Genomic DNA, 19,226 nt, shown 5'->3' with positions numbered 1-19,226 from the left:
GTCCATTTTTGTTGCTTTTTGTCACTGTTTCTCCTTTCTCTTTATCATCATCGTTACGTAGCGCTATAACATTGGGTGAGTCTTCGCTAACTTTTCTCCAAGTTGGTCGATTTTCCACGAATCTGTAATCAAACGAAATGTTAATTTTTTGAGATATGATTGGAAGTTTTCTCTCCATTGCATACTGAGACGCCCAAGTGGCATTCTTCTGTGCTAACTTCCTTCCATACCAGTTTTACAAGTTTGACATCTTGACGTCTATGCATGTGTCCGATCTACCTTAAGCGATTTATTTTCCTGAACAATATCGGTATAAGAGCTTTCTTTATTCAGTATATGTTCTTATTCTATACGGATTGGTAAGCGATATGATAATGAGGTTAAAACATTTTTTTTATTATTTTTCTTTCATATATTCGTAGTTCTTTCCTATTTTGTCCATAATACGCATGCATGTATTAAAATAGGTCTAAAGTTTGAATTATGCTCTGTGATTCTTTAGTGGCATTATTGAAGTTATATTTCTATAGGCACGGTCGGCGTTGGAAATTTGCACGGGAGTGAATCTGTGAAACCATTACATATGTAAGATAATGAGTAAGAGAGAGACATAAGATATATTTTCTCTCTCTTCCTACCTCGGGAATAAAAATGTTCCTTTTGTATATATATTTAATATTATAAATATATTATATTATATTATATAATGTTATATACTTATATAATATAATATATATTAATATTATTATTTATGTGATATGTTTTGTATTATTTATTAAATGTTCATAATTATTTTAGGCTTTTGCATTTCAAAATAATCACTGTATGACAGACAACTGTCAATTTTGAAATCCGTTAGTATCATGTCTAATTGGCAAATCTTTTACGTGTTTGGTTCATACGCTGGTGTACGTGAGTTCGAATCCCAATATGAATTTCCTTTTTTATTTTTGAAATATTTAAAAACCTCACGTTAATGTTATTAAATATATGTAATATACGCAAAAATGCTAAATTTTAAAATTAAATGAAAATTTACAACATAATCCGAGTTGTTGGTTTTTTATTTTTATCTTCGTAAAGTAAGTTATGTATATTGGCAGTTTTAAATACTTATGAATATTGCATTTTAATTTGTATTGTATTATTATATTGAATTATGTTGCAGTGTATTGTATTGTAATTTTTATATTAATAACAAAATAAACAATGCATTTTACTGCAGAGTATGCGTAAAAAAATTTTTTTGCATTCAACTCCTTTTATACATATATGAAAATAAAAATATATATTTTCATTAAAATATTGATACAATCCTTCATTTACTATACTCCTATTACAGGTCAAATGTTTATATACAGCAAACGATGCACCATATACCTATATACCTATATACCTAATTATTATTCTCTTTCTGCTCTCTCTTACCTATAGCATTAAATATGTAATGATTGTGCAGATTGACTCCCATATAAATTTGTAACGGCGAACGCGTGTATACGTAACTTCTACCGGCAGTCCCACTGGACTGCCACACCCGTTTTTTTTATTAACCACGATTATTTATCTAAGATATTTAAAGTGTTCCATATTTTCAAAATTGTAGTTATTAACTTTAATATTTTATCGAGATTTATTGAATTGGTCTCTTTTGTTGATTCGCTTGTATTTGGTTTTCATTTCGTTGATTTTAAGTGAAACATTTTTCGTGCTGTCTTCACTTTATTGAAGTTTTTGGACGGGAGAGTTTCTTATTAGAGTTATGAGATATATATCATTAGCATATGCTAGGAGTGCTATGTCCCTTGGGCCGTTAATGGAGTACTTCTTAAATAGGCGTTATTTCTATTTTAGTAAGCTGTTCATTAATTTTTTGACTATTTGAATTGAGAATCTGTATTTTATTCGACTGTTTTATAACACAGAGTTTCTTGGAGCATATTTTCATCTTTGGTTTCCCGTATCATTATTACAGGGATTTTGCTGGATATCGACATAGTGAACCCGGTGGTATGTACATGATGTTTTCATAACCAACGTTCAAAAATTTTTCTTACTGTAAATTCATGATTATTTTACTAGGGAATATATTGTTGTTCAATAATAATAAAGTTCAGGCAATAATTCCTATATTCTCGGTATATAACTCGGTAATGATAATTCTGCTCCCCGATACCAGATATCAGTCCCGAAAACATTAAAACTGCTACACTCATGCTTCTCATTATCCAACAATTAGCCAGTCCAGAACTATACGCATTATTATGGTACTGATATTGCTGCTGCTCCTCATAAGTGAATAGAATATGCAAGGAAGGTTTTGACAATTTAATAGGATTTTGTATGTTAGAATATCTGAGAAAGTGAAGAATATCTATTTGCTATCCGGATTTAATCCATAAATTAAATAATAAAATGCTATAAAATAATGCTAGTAGCAGCAAAAAAAGCGGTCTAATAGTAACTAATGAGAAAATCAAATAAATGTTCTTTAACATACAAAAGAGAGGATCTAGATTAGGGCATAACGGAACAATAAAGCCATATAATTTTGAAAGATTGCAGCGTCTTAGATATCGTAGGTAACGTTGTTACATAAGAAATAAAAGGAAATATTCAGGTAGCTAACTGATGTATATGTATATATAACCCTCTTTTAAATCCAGAAGTCTAATTCGAATCCATAAAATTAGGGTATATAAAATAGTGAGCAAACCAGTGCTAATATGTGGAGACGTGACGAGAACGTATTAATTAGACCAGGATTGCTAGAAAAGCCATCAGAGGTATTTTCCGACTTACAGAGGTCCGAGTACTAACCAATACCGAACAGAACTAATTCCAAGATCAAACACATATATAAAGATAGCAACGTCGTACAAGAAACTAAATCTCAATGCTAAAGTTGCGCTGGCTTTATCCAAAGATAACTGCATTTCGAAGTTAAATTGGGAGGATGCCCCAAGAGAAAAAGTGTCCTTAGGACTTCCACAAATGAAGGGGGAGTTAACATATGGTCAGATTTAGGAATAATGAGACTATCTACCGACCCATTATATTTATCAACACCTGCTATCCTACCTACAATCAATACTTATCTGTTGTGGACTATCAAATCAATTACATATAATCAAACGAACTAGGCTTCGTTTGATTATATTGTAATTGAAAAAAATTATCCTAGAAAAGGCACTTCAGAAATATTGACATAAATTTTAAAAACGCCATTTACGTGGCTGTATTTTCAAAAAGGCAATAGAATCTTGTTGCGTTCTGACTATACGATGACGATGATCTTTATATAGAAAATATAGAAAATAAAAGCAAGAGAACTATAATTATGAAACGACAAGATTACGAAATGAAAAGATTATATAAATCCCTTATATTTACACAGACTGGTTTACAAAAGGTAACCGAATGAGCATAAAAACACAGCTGTTTTAAAAACTTAATATTATTAGACGAATTTAGGATCAATTTCACTCAAAATATGATATGCTAAAATATGATATGACAGACAAAAAGGCAATGACTTTTACAGCTGATTGCCAAATAAATATCAATGTAAATATGATAATTGAAATATGAAACCCAAATATGATGATTTTGCCACAGCATATGAATATTGTCTCGTACTGTTATATAGCAATTTGTTGTCACATTTTAACCTGTTTATTTCCTTATTATCCATATATGAGTTGTAAACCGATATTACAAGCTCATTTACTTTTCACAAAGAGACTATATAAGTACAGTTATTACTAAACAAATCTGACTCGAAATATCGTCTATAAGTAACAATATGCAAAATTTAAATTTTTATGGAGTTCAAAGTAAAAGCCTTCACGAAATTTGAAGTTACAATAAGACCACCGCAACCGAGCGTACTCTTACTCTGGATAATGAATAATTATTTAATCGGTTAATTCTTCAATCACCCGTTCAATATGATGTTTGTCAAATCGGTCCTTTTTAGGACCAACTATTCTACTTATGTCTATAAATAGTAAGGACATATCTACAGATACACACACTCTACTTTACTTAAGCTTATCAGACATATACGCTTAACACAAATGTGACGTATTTCTACTGCAGGAAGCAAATAGAGGGCCAAACCTAGGGTATTTGGTATTAAGCTAATCGCTGAAAATAACGAAATAAACATAATAAATGCCGGCAAAGAAGCAAAGAAAAACTTAAAATAAGAGAGGACAAAACCAGTCAGCTGAGGAAACCTTTCAACGATGTTGAGTTTGGATCCACTATCCACGTATATTATGAACAATATTACGGCTCCTGACTGAGGATCTAAACACAAAACTAATTATAAAATTTGGACAAAAAAATACAACAGTAGCTAATATCCAAAGTCTGTAGACAAGCAAAGTAAAGACAAAGTTGATGCCTTGCTTAAACCTGACAAAAACCTCAACGACCACAAAAGCTATCGGCCAATATATCTATTTATTTTTTCAGCTATACACAATACTTCTGCATATGATCCTTAATATAAACCGATAATAGAAGGAAAACTTAAATTTAAAGATAAAAGTGGCTATATATGACAGGGTAGATCATGTTCGTCACACATACTAAATCTTGCCCAACACAACGAAGACGGATATAAAAAATATCAGACATGAGGAGTGGTATTTGTCAATCTAAATTCTGCTTACGACACCTTAAATTAAAGGACATTTCTCCAAAATCTATGTGATATCCCCTTAGGTAATAGAACAACAGAAGATTTTCCGTGTCACTCAATGGTAAGAAAAGATGAAGATTGAGAACGTAGAAGAACGGTCTCCTTTGGGGTACCGTAATGGCACCTACACTGTATAACATTTACACAACCCATTCCAGTAAATACTAGGACTTTTATTATGTAGAAGATACATCTATTGTTGCAGAACCACAAACTTTTGTTGCTGAAGTGCAGAAAAATCTAAATCATATCTTAAACACAATAAAAATAGATTATAAATTAATTTTAAGCCAAACCCTGGAAAAAGTCAGGTGTGCTCCTTCAATGTCCCTAACAGAGACGCTTTCACAAATTTGAACATATACCTGAACCAATAGTGTCATGAAATCATTAAACACACCTTGTAATTTACAGAACTTTGTTTAAAACTAAATGGCAAACTAGAACCAGAAAAATAGTATTCTCCGCGAACTTGTCAGCTAAAAACGGGAAGCACATCCTTTCACTCTTAAAACGTAGACGCTTAAACTCTATGCTTCTGCTGCCAAATATACCTAGCTTGTATGGGTGACATCAATACATACTTGACACGTAGATTTAGCTATAAATTAGTCAGCCAAATTAAGCGGATATTAAGACTCTCATCCATACATAAGCTCTACAATATCGAAGTTATCAATCCACCTAATATCCGAAGATAAGTAGCTAGAGAACAAAAGAAACAAAGTCTAGATTCGTAACATTTACTCCACGAATAACAACCCATTTTATGACTAGAATCGAGGAAAAACTGGCTAGATCAACACATCTGCAAGATATACAACAAAAAATAAGCTGCTTCTCGCCATCTGAACCCTCAAAAGGAACTTCCTTATGGTAGTTATCTTTCTTAAATCTGCCAGGAAGACTCTTGCCTGCAAACAGCGGTTAACCTGTGTGAATTTGGGGTGATAAAAGATTCATTACACTTTCTTCGTTGACTTTGCCATTCAAATCGCTCTTTTCTGAAGGGACAAGGTTTATTTATTTGAACTCAACATGTAAAGTACAGTCAGTAAGCTATTACTTATAAAGATCATTGCAAATTTAACACTAGCTTCACTTATATTGACTACATATTACCCCTAAATAGGAGATAAAACATTCAGAAGTATGTAATATGGGTGAAGTGGTATAATTCTTGTTAGATAAATTAAGCATTCTTCCCTTTTTTGTGCACTACTGTCCATTTTTACACAAATATATATATTTAAGCAAATAAATATTTATTTTGAGATAACCTTCTATCCAGAATTATATGTAGTACACAGATAAAACCAGAAATAAAATAATAAAAATCTGTATACAAGATATCATAAAACATTGGATGAAATAAAAAAAGTTCTTACTTATCGAATTCTTAAATAAAACGTATGAAGACATACTCACGTTAACAAAATACATTAGGAAATTTCCGCATATGAAAAAAATCCAATTTGGTAACGAAATCCTTTTGTATCTATAAAGCTATTTTTAGAAAAGCACGTACCTACCAAAAACAGGTAGTTAATAGTATACATATCTGTTACACACTGTAATGCGTATAAACGATAACAAAAATAAGGAGTCCATATCAACCGTTCAGACTATACGCGAGAAGTATACAGCTTAATGGCAGAGTTGCCAAACTATCAGAGCTTACTTAAACCGATATACCTATGGTTCCAATATACAGTGAAAAAGATCTGAACGACCCCTATAAGATATACACGTGAACTATGCAATATACATTCATGATACAGGGGTACTTAAGGGCTCCACAAAATTTTTAAAAATTATGAAACTATACATGTTGACGAATCGACAGAGCCAATATTATGGAATGGTCAAGTGAGCTCCGTATATCGGTGTCCAGTTGACCACGGAGCTCACTTGAACCTGAATTTTAACATGGGCGGAGTCCACTTTATGCCGTAGATATATATATATATATATATATAGATATATAGATATATAGATATATATATATATATATATATATATATATATATATATATATATATATATACGAGGCGTGTTCTTTAAGTAAGTACCGTTTGGAATTAAAAAAAGAAAAGACGTGCAAAGATATGGCAATAATTTTATTTTCACATGAAAGCCTGTACCTTAATCTACTTTTCTACATAATTTCCGCGAATATTGAGGCACTTGTCATAACGTGGCACCAGTTTTTGAATACCCTCCTGATAAAATTCTGCCGCCTGACTTGTTAACCACTGCATCACAAATGTTTTGACTTCGTTATCGTCTTAAAGATGCTGACCGCCCAGGTGTTTCTTCAAGTGCTGGAACAAATGGTAGTCGCTGGGCGCCAGATCAGGGCTGTATGGAGGATGATCTAGAGTTTCCCATTTAAATGATTTGATGAGATCTTTGGTCTGATTAGCCACATGTGGACGGGCATCGTCATGCAGAAAACGATACCCTTACTCAACTTGCCACGTCTTTTGTTCTGGATTGCACGACGCAGATTTTTCAATGTCTCACAATAAGACGCTGCATTGATTGTCTCATTACTAGGCAGAAACTCCACTAGCAATACTACTTTTCTGTCCCAAAAAACTGTGCACATGATTTTCCGGGCAGAAATTGTTTGCTTAAACTTCACTCTTTTGGGTGATGATGAATGTCGCCATTCCATGGATTGTTGTTTCGATTCTAATGTGACGTAGGCCACCCACGTTTCGTCACCAGTAACAATTTGGTCTAAAAAATCGTCACCTTCACTGTGGTACCGCTCAAGGAAAGTCAATGCACTGCCACGTTGGGTTTTGTGCAAATTCGTCAATATTTTTGGAACCCAACGTGAACACAATTTGCGGTAATTCAAGTTCTCGGTAACAATGCGATACAAAACACTACGAGAATACTGAGGAAAGCAGTCGGACAATGATAAAATTGTAAAGCGTCTGTTTTCTCTCACCTTTTCGTCCACTTTCTGCACCAAATATTCATTAACGACCGAAGGACGCCCACTCCGTTCTTCATCATGCACATTTGTGCGGCCATCTTTAAATGCTTTTACCATTCCATCACTCATAATGGTTTTTCCGTAAACTTCAACGATCTCACGATGAATATCGATCGGTTTTACGCCTTTAGCACTAAGAAATCGTATAACAGCCCGTACTTCACAATCAGCGTGACTCACGATTGTTGGAGGCATCTTAAACACTGGAGTAAACAAGTATACAATGAAGAATCAGACCAGAGAACAACCCAACACAGAGAAGCGACAGTCCTTTGAAGTTACGTGGCCAAGCCGCCAATGACAGCTAACAACCAGAAAATTAATAGTCAGTGGGCATATCACACAATATAAATTCTTAAGAGCGTAGGCGCAAAATTTCGGGCCAATGTTTTTTAAATGCATTCATTTTTTCCGAATCCTGAAAAAACTAATAAGTATTTTTGAAAAATTTAAACGCAGAGTGAAAGACTACATTATTACTGAGGGCCGAAAGTCCCTGAAAACTTCTATAATGTTTATTTTAATAAGTTACAGGGGTGAAAAAAAAAGAGAAAATTTAGTGTGATTTTTAATTTGAAATATCTCATTCAAAAAAACTTTTTGTTTATTCTAAGGGACTTTCGGCCCTCGGTAATAATGTAATCTTTCATTCTGTATGACACAGAAACACAGAATGAAAGATTACATTATTACCGAGGGCCGAAAGTCCCTTAGAATAAACAAAAAGTTTTTTTGAATGAGATATTTGAAATTAAAAATCACACTAAATTTTCTCTTTTTTTTCACCCCTGTAACTTATTAAAATAAACATTATAAAAGTTTTCGGGGACTTTTGGCCCTCAGTAATAATGTGGTCTTTCATTCTGCGTTTAAATTTTTCAAAAATACTTATTAGTTTTTTCAGGATTCGAAAAAAATGAATACATTTAAAAAACATTTGCCCCAAATTTTGCGCCTACGCTCTTAAATCAAATATTCTCGTGTATAAAACCCTCTATATATTTTTATTTCTTAAAAATACTATATCCGTATTGTTGTCTTCGAGCGCGCCGACATTTGGCCACCATCTGTTGATTTTTTGACCTGAGCCTTCGGAGACTTGCGTCTTTCAATAAAAGAAATAGCACTGACACCAAATTTAATGTTTTCATTTTGAACTAGGTATCCCTTGGCAGATCAAAGTTTATTTTTTTATAGCTCGGACAGACACGTCGGCGTCGGCTTACTGTTCGAAAGTCAAACCAATACTATTATGTAATTAGTAATAACTAATAATAATTACAAAGCAATAGTAATTACCTGTTATTATTCTTAGGAAATCTAAATAAACTTATTCCTTTTCCTGTCACAGATGAACATCCGCGAATCGCACAAATATATCCAGACATTTTAAATATAAATTAAACTTTTAACTATAAACTATAACTATAAACTTATATATTTAACTATAAACTATAACTATAACCTTTTAACTATAAATAAATTATATAAATGGTCAAATGCACTTGTTGTGTCGAGTATTTACCATAGACGCCTACGGACTATCGAAAACAACCAGAATTAAAGAATAAGCACGTGTTTTTGACAGTAATACAACCAGAATCGGGCATGCGTATACAAAAATGGTACACGCTTTTGGACCGCTATGTCGCTTCTATGTGTCTCTGTTATTCTAGGATCAGACTGTACTGGCGTCAGTGCGTAGACAAGAGATGTAGGTAACCAGCGCTCATGCGCGGAACGCCGACCGTAGCGCTGCGGCGGCGAAATTGCAAAACGGTACTTACTTAAAAAACATGCCTCGTGTATATATATATATATATATATATATATATACCTGTTATAAAAAGTTTTTAAATAAATTTTTTGTGATTTATGGTATACAGCTAACTACAGGAATTTCATTTTCCTTGTGGAAATTAATAAATATCTGCACGCGATGTTGCCATCAGCCTCCGGTACTAGGTGCAAAAATGGTTCTCAGGTGTAACAGTTTGTTGGTTTAGGACCAAAGAAATCGCACTGGCTCGTGCATCATACTCATTCACAGCATAACGTAAGGCCAAATAGAAAAATAGAATTCATTTCCTAGGAAAAGGTCACGGCTATTCATTTTTTTTTTCGGAGAAAATGGTTTTGTTGTACCAAAAAACATTTCTTTTGATACGAGTAGAAATAGTCAAGATCTATCCTTTCGATGGCGCTACAGCTTAAGGCAGGCTTTTCCCTCCTACAGTAAGTTTCTCCAAAAATCACTATCTACTGCTGTTATTTTCCGTGAACTTGTTTTTAGGGGAGGTTTTTGGCATCATCTCTACTTGGTCGTCACATTTCTTTTATGGTCTTTTAACAGGTCTTTTTCCTTACACTCTTGCGCTTAGTAATTTTCTACACATTCTGTTCTCATGCATCGGGGCCAGGTGCCCTGCTCACCATAATCGCTGCAGCCTAGTGTATTATGCTAGGCAAGATAATAGAAATCAAAATAGTCAAGATAAACTTGATTATTTTTTATATCTAATATATCTAAATATTTTACTGAATGATTGCCGGTATAACTAATTCCCCACTTACTGACCAACGGCTTCGGGCGGATAAGTTAGTAAGTGGAAAGGCACTCTTTTGTCCAGGGGTTGGGAAACTGGCCCTAAAGGGAAAAATCTGAAAATTATGTTAACGGCGTAAGGATTCAGAAGGCACCAGGAAATGACTGCGTTACAGACTCATAGAGTATCCCTAGTAAAGTCATAAACGGCAAGTGGCAAAAAGAGTAAACAAACTTACTGATTATGGAGCACGGAGTCCAAGATTCGGCAAGAGAGGCAAAGCTTTAGACCACAGGGCCTCCTAGGTCGTCAACCAGAAAAATCCCTGTGCCTTTAAGACATAAAAAGTAGCAATCTGGAATCTCAGAAGTATATTTGCGAGTGGTAAATTGCGAACGTACTCCTTGAAATGAAAACCCTCCAAATTGTTGTTCTAGGTAGGTATAAGTGACGTACAATGGCCAGTAAAGGCAAAAAAATTACAAATAATGGAACCATGTATTATTTAGGTAACAAAGACGTTAATCATCACGATGGTGTTGCTATCTCAGTTGCAAAAATAGTCAACTACTCTGCAATGAGTTTTACTTGATATTCTGACAGGATCTTATAATTACAACTTTACTTTAGGAAGATATAGTAAATTTTATTCAAGTTTATGCCTCGACAGCAGATAAAGGTGAAGACGAAATCGAACTTTTTTAACATGCTTTGGAACAAGTCTTAAAGTCAATGAAGAAACATTACAATTTAATAGTAATGGACGACTTCAATGCCAAAGTTGGCTAGGAAAGAGTGGATGGAAATGTGGGTAAATATGGTCTAGGAAATAGAAATGAACGTGCTGACGGTTTAATACAATTCTCCCAGATCGAAAATTTTGTAATAACTAATACACTTTTTAAACTACCATAAAAAAGATTGTATACATTAAAATCTCCTGTAGGTACAACGAATATAATATTCCGAAATCCATGTGGCTTTGTCCTCATTAGAAAAAGATTTCATAATTCTATCTTTCTGCCAAAACATACCCTGGAGCAGATATCAGTTCAGACCATAACGCCGTAGTAGTCACGTTGCGAACCAAATTGAAGTTGATTAAAAAACCACACCAAATAGAATTGATCTTAAGAGACTAAGAGAACTACAAACAAAAGAAGAAACTGTAAAAAGTCTTACTGAAAATATATATTATATTCAAGAACTGAATAAAAGTAGATATAACTTTGAAATGGGAAAATATAAAACAAGCAATAGGTAAAAGAAGCTAAAGAGAGAATGTTGCATGAGTGGTATTAAGAACTGGAAGAAATTGAGAAAAAATATGACTTTTTTAACATGCATAAAATAATTAGAGAACTAACAGGAATGAGAAAAACACTTCGAAATAGGCAACTAAGAGATAAAAGTGATGCACTTATAACATATATAAACCAGAAAATGCAGAGATGGACATAATATATAGCCCAGTTTTTTTTAAGGCAAAGAGAGAATATAAGCCGCAAAAGAATTTAAAGATGCCTGACATTATACGAGAAGAAATCGACTATGCAATGAAACAAGCTAAAAGTAGTAAATTTCCCGGGTCTGATGAAGTTCCAATCGAATTATTCAAAATTATGGATACTTGAATGTATTGACCTTCTTTTAGATCTATTTAATACCATATATAGAACAGGTAAAATACCTAAAGAATGGCTACTATCGAAATTTATACTGCTTTTCAGAAAAGCCAATGCAAAGGATTGCAATGAATATCGCATCATAGCTTTAATGAGTCATATTTTGAAATTGTTTTTAAAAGTTATTTACACGCGATGCACTGTTTGCAGCGAGCGTTCTTTCGCAGAGATGCTAAGGTATGAATCAAGAACTATATGCCTGTTTGATTGATTTTGAGGGGGCATTTGATATAGTGCAGCATAATCGGCCCAAAGAAATTTTGTTAAATAAAAACATAGACAATAAAGAATTATATGTAAAATTAGAATTATATGTAAACTCTATTGGAATCAAACAGCAAAAGTGGAAGTTAAAAATAAACTGACTGTTGATATCCAGATTCACCATAGGATGCGCCAAGAGTGTATTTTATAACAATTGTTTTTTAATTTATACAATGAAGCTATCTTAGAATTCGTGTTGGCTGAAGTCAATGAGGGCCTACTAATAAACATTCAGCCACTTAATAACATACGATATGATGACGATACCGTCCTCCTGGCGGGAACACTAGAAGAACTGTAACATCTTGCTTAACAACTAAATATATATTGCAATGATTATGGACTAAAAATAAATTTGAAAAAAGTTTACCAACTTTATGGTATTTGCAAAAGCTCCAAACATAAAAGTTAATCTTGTGCTATATAATACAGAAATTGAACAAATATTTTCGTACAAATACCTTGGAGCTTGGATCACAGAAAATACTGATCAGACAAAAAAATAAGACGCTACATTGAAATTATATGCTCAAATTTTAATAGAAAGAGAAAACTTTGGATAAGAATGCTACTGTGTTATATTTTCCCAGAGAATATAATCCCGCTGCTTACCAATATAATCAAAGCATGTCTCACGCTGAGCTAATTTCCAATTTTATGAAATGTGGCCAGCACAATCATGATTTCCAAACAAGGGAAACCCCCAACCAACTCTGAATTATATAGACTTATTTCACTACTGACCACCCTTAAGGGGATCATTAAAGAGACTCGTAGAATTCCTAGACGCTCACTTTGCCATTCCAAATTTTCAATTTGGATTCAGGGACATTCCACACAAAATGCATTGATTAAAGCATCAACTTTTATCCCACAATTAATTAACGAAAAAAGACACGTCATAGGCATATTCCTAGACGTCCAGAAAGCATTCGACCAGGTCTGGCACACAGGACTGATCGAAAAACTCCACCTTCCTAAACTGCCTACAACTTTCGTTAAATTAATAAATTCCCATCTCTCCAATCGAACTATCCGGATCAAAGTTGATAATACATTATCCTCACCATTCACTCCACAAGCTGGAGTACCCCAGGGCTCAATTCTTGCTCCAATACTATACACAGTCAACAACAGTGACATTCCTGCACTCAATATAAATCGTAATTCCTACTGCTGTCACATAGAATACTTACTACGAGAAACTACTCACGTCATGCCCACAATACATGGACAAATGTCTGTATTCGAAAGAGCTTAATACTACCTAAACAGAGTTATTAGGTGGTGCAATAGATGGAGAGTGACTATTAACGCCTCCAAAACCCAATTAATATTATTTAAATCTCCCCACTGCCGTGATATTTAGGGTCGGATAACCCTGCTAGGAGAAGACCTTAATCTCAGAAACTCGGTTTCCTATTTGAGAGTTCATTTTAGCAGGACTCTCAACTGGAAAACCAACATACAAAACACCCTAGATAGGATAAGAAAAAGGACTAAACTCCTGGCAATGCTGTCCGGTAAAATGGGCAATACGTTAAATAAAATACTATTGCATACCTATAAAACCTACATAAGACCTATAATCGAATACAAGGCATGCGTCTATGCATCACTTTACACCCGCCAAATGAATACCATCATGGCCACACAACGAAAAATACTAAGATTCTGCACTATCTATCAGCACTCATACGCCAAGTAGTCAATATAACATCAATTAAGGACATTAGGACATTAGAATCATGACCGCCAGCAGGATGTATGTCCTTCGCACTATAGCAGGTTCAAACAGTAAGCCAGCGAGTCAAACAAATATTTAAAACTCCTTGCCATTGTCGAGGGCAAATACTCACTAGGGTTCCTAAAAGAAATGTTTCATTCTCTCCAACAAAACTTCTTCATAGCACTTTAAACGAACTTTCTATGAGTATTTTGATATATTAGAATTAATCACAATAAAATATCGCAGCTAACAACTCCAAGCCAAAAACGCTAAGTAAGAGCCGTTCCTAGTATGGCTGGTAACACCTTAAAGTACCTCCCCTTGGCTTGTTTGGCTTACCAACATTTCCTATTGTCCTCCTTATCACAATACGCTACCTTCTGAACACCAGCTCTCTAGCAGTTCACCATTACAACATTACACGCATATCACCCTTACGCTTATCACGCCCCCTGGCCCCATAAAAAAAGGAGCGCCCATTTTCTTGAAGATACAGAAGTCTAAACAAGGTAAAAACATGGATTAATTGATTTATTGTTATATTTTCTAAACCTTTTTGTATGGGGTTGATTCCTGGACAATGAAACAATCCAATATTAAATTATTAAAAACCTGAAAGCATTTGAAATGTGGTGTTACCGACGTATTCTGAAAATATCATGGATGGATCGCAAAATAAACGCATAATTTCTTGAACAACTAGGAAAAGCAGTAGAAGCAGCGCAATAAGAATTATAATTTTAATTCCTACTTGTGTGTAAGTACTCAAATTAAATTGATTTCTCTTTTTCCTCCATCTTTAGATCTTTCATATAAGCACGCAATGCTTGTTTTTTTGCGTTTTCCTCGATTAGAATATTGTTCTATCATATGATTTGTCTTCTCTTGATGTTTTTGTTGATTCGTCAATTTCATATCATTTACTTTCATATTTACCTTGACATAATATATCTTAAATTCCATAAATCCTGTAAATAATTATAAAATGATTATACAGTTTTGTAAATAATAACTTCGTTCTCACATTTTTATTTATGTGATTATTACGTTCATCTTCAAACTTCATTAAATAATAAAATGCATAATTAGAGCACTATTAGGCTTAAATTAGGATGTTTATGGTATGTACTTTAATTATATACCCTAATTTATATAAAAAGAAAGTTATAAAAAGTACGAATTTATTTTTGTACTATAATACACGTATATATAGAGTGAACCAAAGTCTAGAAACGCCTAATTATCTCTTAAATTGATGGTCCAAATTGTACCGGGTGGTCCAATAAGTCGATCTCTCGGCTATATATCAGAAACTATTCAGGTTATAACTTTAGGAGAAAAAATTAAGTAAAAGTGGCCAAGAGAAATCGCTGGAAATAACTTTCAAGTTTCTGGGTTAACCGCCAGGAGGCGTAACCTGTGAAGAAAACTTTGAAAATCAGTTTTTTGAGAAATATGCCCAATTATACAAGTGTTAAATAAGTAAACTAGAAATGGGCCTAAATTTTGCAAAAAGTTGTTCAAGTACTTTTTTTTATTTTTTCACATAAAGGGTGAGGGAGAGTGGGAAAGTATTTGTGGATAAATACCTATAACTTTGGTTTGAATCAACCGATTTTAACGAAATTAGTGTCATGAGAAAGAGTTTGGATGAGTTAATTTAAATCTATCATAAAATAATTGCATTTAGTTTTAATTGTCATAGCTAGAGGGTACTTTCAAATAGAAAAAAATAAAATTTGTTTTTCTTCGAAATGTTTAATGGAAACACCTATTTATTGTAAATTATAATAGAACTGGATTAAATTCCAGTTCCATAATAGCTTTTGTCGAACTCGAGATATGAATAAAAACGCATAAACATAAGTAAGTATAGTATTGACCCACCCTGTATTATAAATTAAATTAAAAACTAAGTCAGTCGGTACTTTCAATTTTTTTTATAACCAAAGAATCTTAATTTTGATACCTATTTTGACCATTGTTATTTCATATGATTAAAAATAGTTTTTTCGAAACTAAGTAGGCTACGACAATGAATTTGACGAGGAGTTCATATTGATTATTTATTGACAGCAGTCAAAACATTGTTAAGAAGTGTTATATTTTAATTCGAATTGAAGATTGCACTTTTTCCAATAGATATTAATATTGGTTATATTAGTAATTAATTATCAGTACTAATAATTCGTGATGAGTATAACAAACGCAGAATTGTATGATATGATTGGAGTTTATTTCTAATGTTACCAAAATGCCGCTATTGCCTCACGTATATATTCTGTAATCTATCCTGACAGGACACATTGTGGCAAAGAAGTATTTGAAAGAAAGGCAAGAAGATTAAGAGAAACTGGTAGTTTTCATCGTCCTTATTTTAAACGACGTAGTAGAGGTATGACTGAAGATAATCCAATCAATGTTCTTGCTTTAATTCAACAGAATCCACATATAAGTAGTCGGCAAATCTCTATAGAATTAAACATACCCAAAACTACTGTTCTAAGGATTTTAAAATATCACAGGTTAGTTTTTCATATTATAAAGTGAACGTTTAGGTCAGAAACTTGAAATTCCCTTTAAACATTAGATTTAACTGTTATTTTAATATTCCGATAAAAAAGGCAACACGCTGCTTTTATCCTTTTATCCGTTTCTTAAAAATACGTATGCACAATTTTTCTTGTGAAACAATTGTGGATTTTTCAAGATTTTTTGAGTTTTAGTAAATATAGTAGTTTCTTTTTCACCAATATTTGTTCTGTTTTTTAGACTGCATCCTTATCATGTAGCTCTCCACCAAGCCTTACATGAGAGAGATTTTGATGCAAGGCTGGATTACTGCAATTGGATGTTAGGTCTGCTAGAAGAACAACCGCATATCATGTCAAAGATTTTGTGGACAGATGAGGCTACGTTTAATAGTGCGGGTGGTGTTAATCTGCATAATATGGTGTAGTTAATGGAAAGATCGTAGGTCCATATTTCTTTGATAGAACTTTAAATGGCGAAACATATTTGGATTTTCTGGAAAATCAGTTGCCTGTTTTATTGGAAGATATTTCCTTAAAAATAAGAAGAGATATGATATTACAACATGACGGGTGTCCTGCGCACTTTTCCAGAAGAGTTCGAGATTATTTGTATGCAAGTTATCCAAATAAATGGATTGGAAGGGGAAGTATATTTTCATGGCCAGCTGGATCTCCAGACTTAACATGTCTGGACTTTTATCTGTGGGGAAGATTGAAGGACTTATTGTACCAAACTCGACCAACCACGGGAGACGACATGAAACAGCGCATTATAAACGCAATAAATAGTATATCAACAGCTGAGCTTGAAGCAGCTGTTATCTCTACGCGCGAAAGATTACATCTTTGTGTGAACATCGATGGAAAACAATTTGAACATCTAATTGGACATTAAGTTTTAATGATCGAGATATTTGTATGATCTTTCACATATTTAATATTAAGTTATAATAAAGGGTGAGTCAATACTATACTTACTTATGTTTATGCGTTTTTATTCATATCTCGAGTTCAACAAAAGCTACCAAACATGCGGTTTGCGCCATTTTGTTACGAATTTAATTAAGTTCTATTATATATTACAATAAATAGGTGATTCCATTAAACATTTTGAAGAAAAACAAATTTTAATGTTTTCTATTCGAAAGTACCCTCTAACCATGACAATTAAAACTAAATACAATTATTTTATAGTAGATGTAAATTAAATTATCCATACTCTTGCTAATGACACTAATTTCGTTAAAATCGGTTAATCCAAACCAAAGTTATAGGTATTTATCCACAAATACTTTCCCACTCTCCCCCACCCTTTATTTCAAAAAATAAAAAAAAGTACTTGAACAAATTTGTGCAAAATTTAGGCCTCTTTCTAGTTTACTTATTTAACACTTAGTATAATTGGACATATTTCACAAAAAACTGGTGTTCAAATTTTTCTTCACAGGTTACACCCCCTAGCGGTTAACCCAGAAACTTGAAAGTTATTTCCAGCCATTTCTCTTGGCCACTTTTACTAGGGATTTTTTTCTCCTAAAGTTATAACATGAATATTTTCTGATATATAGCTGAGAGATCGACTTATTGGACCACCCGATACAAAAACCTGGATAAGCATATTTTTAATATTAAGATTGCAAATTTACTGTTTGCAATTTTGCAAGTTCACTGCGAAAGTTATAAACTAATACATTTGAGTTTAGAATAAAAAAAAGTTCACTATTGTCTAGAATGGCTTATAAAGAAGAGAGTTATAGAGAAAATTTTGATAGATTAGAACATTAAAAAAAAACTAAATAAAAATTTATAAAAATAAGTTAACTAATATTTTAATACTAAATCAGAGTATGTTTCAATCACCAGTTAACTTCTGTAGTTTGACAAAACTACTTTTCAGACCTACTTTTCTAGATTTTTCCATAGAAGTTTAAATTACCTTATTATCACTTACCCCAAATAATTTAAAAAAACTAAGCAATAAATCACTTTCCACATTTTGTCTTCAAACTTCTCCAAAGGCTGGTAAGCCATAACCAATGAGGATTGTTTAAAGCATATAAATATATATGAATTATGCATATATTTACATACACGCTATTAAATGCTATTATTAGATACGATAATAATAATAAACTTAATATTAAGTATATAAATAAATAAATTGAGAGGATTTATCCAAAGAGATTTTTTATTTTACTACCAAAACCATAAAAAGAGAGAGAAAACTGTTTATTGGAAGATTATATATTAACAATTTTTTTACTATTGGTTTTTATTTTTTATTGTTACAATTAGATATAAGGTTAAATGTAGGTATATAAATATTGTAAACGATTTAGATAAAATCTTATCAATTGTGGCGACCCCAGCTTGTTTTAAGGCTTTTGATATCTTTATGGAGTATGTAGTAATGGAGTCCCAGTTCTTCTTCTTCCAACATAAGGCCGCAGACTACTGCCGCAGCGTGCCTTATGTACTGTCACCATTTCATCAGCGAATTTGGTACTAATCATCAGCACATCTCACTTGTTCCTCCACTTTTGAACAACGATGCCCGAATTACTTTGTTCAGCTACTTACCTTAAATTTTTTGGAAATGAAGTTTTTGAAATTATATCTCCAATCATATAATTTTTTCAGTGTAGGAGTTCATGTGCAAGTGTGACAGAACTGTAGTAGTAATCAATCGTAAGTATTCGTCCTTTGTCAAGCAGTCCATCCATAAGTTTCATCACTACATTTGTTGG

The 19,226-nt window shown here is 33.0% G+C and overlaps 1 protein-coding gene across 2 annotated transcripts in view; it reads right to left on the bottom strand.

Moving 5' to 3' along the window:
* LOC140434442 (myrosinase 1-like) overlaps nt 1-18,531 on the bottom strand; it is a 78,632-nt gene extending 60,101 nt beyond the window's left edge. Inside the window, exon 1 of one of the 2 annotated variants that reach the window (XM_072522704.1) lies at nt 18,431-18,531. In XM_072522704.1, the coding sequence (XP_072378805.1) occupies nt 18,431-18,510 (80 nt within the window). In that variant the 5' untranslated portion in view covers nt 18,511-18,531. Of the gene's footprint in view, nt 1-14,881; nt 14,927-18,430 lie in introns of those variants that run through there. The other variant, XM_072522705.1, reaches the window with a different exon arrangement.
* Between the last annotated feature and the right edge of the window lie 695 nt (nt 18,532-19,226).

The sequence above is a fragment of the Diabrotica undecimpunctata genome, chromosome 2, assembly GCF_040954645.1.
Source record: "Diabrotica undecimpunctata isolate CICGRU chromosome 2, icDiaUnde3, whole genome shotgun sequence".
Classification (NCBI taxonomy): domain Eukaryota; kingdom Metazoa; phylum Arthropoda; class Insecta; order Coleoptera; family Chrysomelidae; genus Diabrotica; species Diabrotica undecimpunctata.
This window is presented reverse-complemented; position numbering and strand designations above follow the sequence as displayed.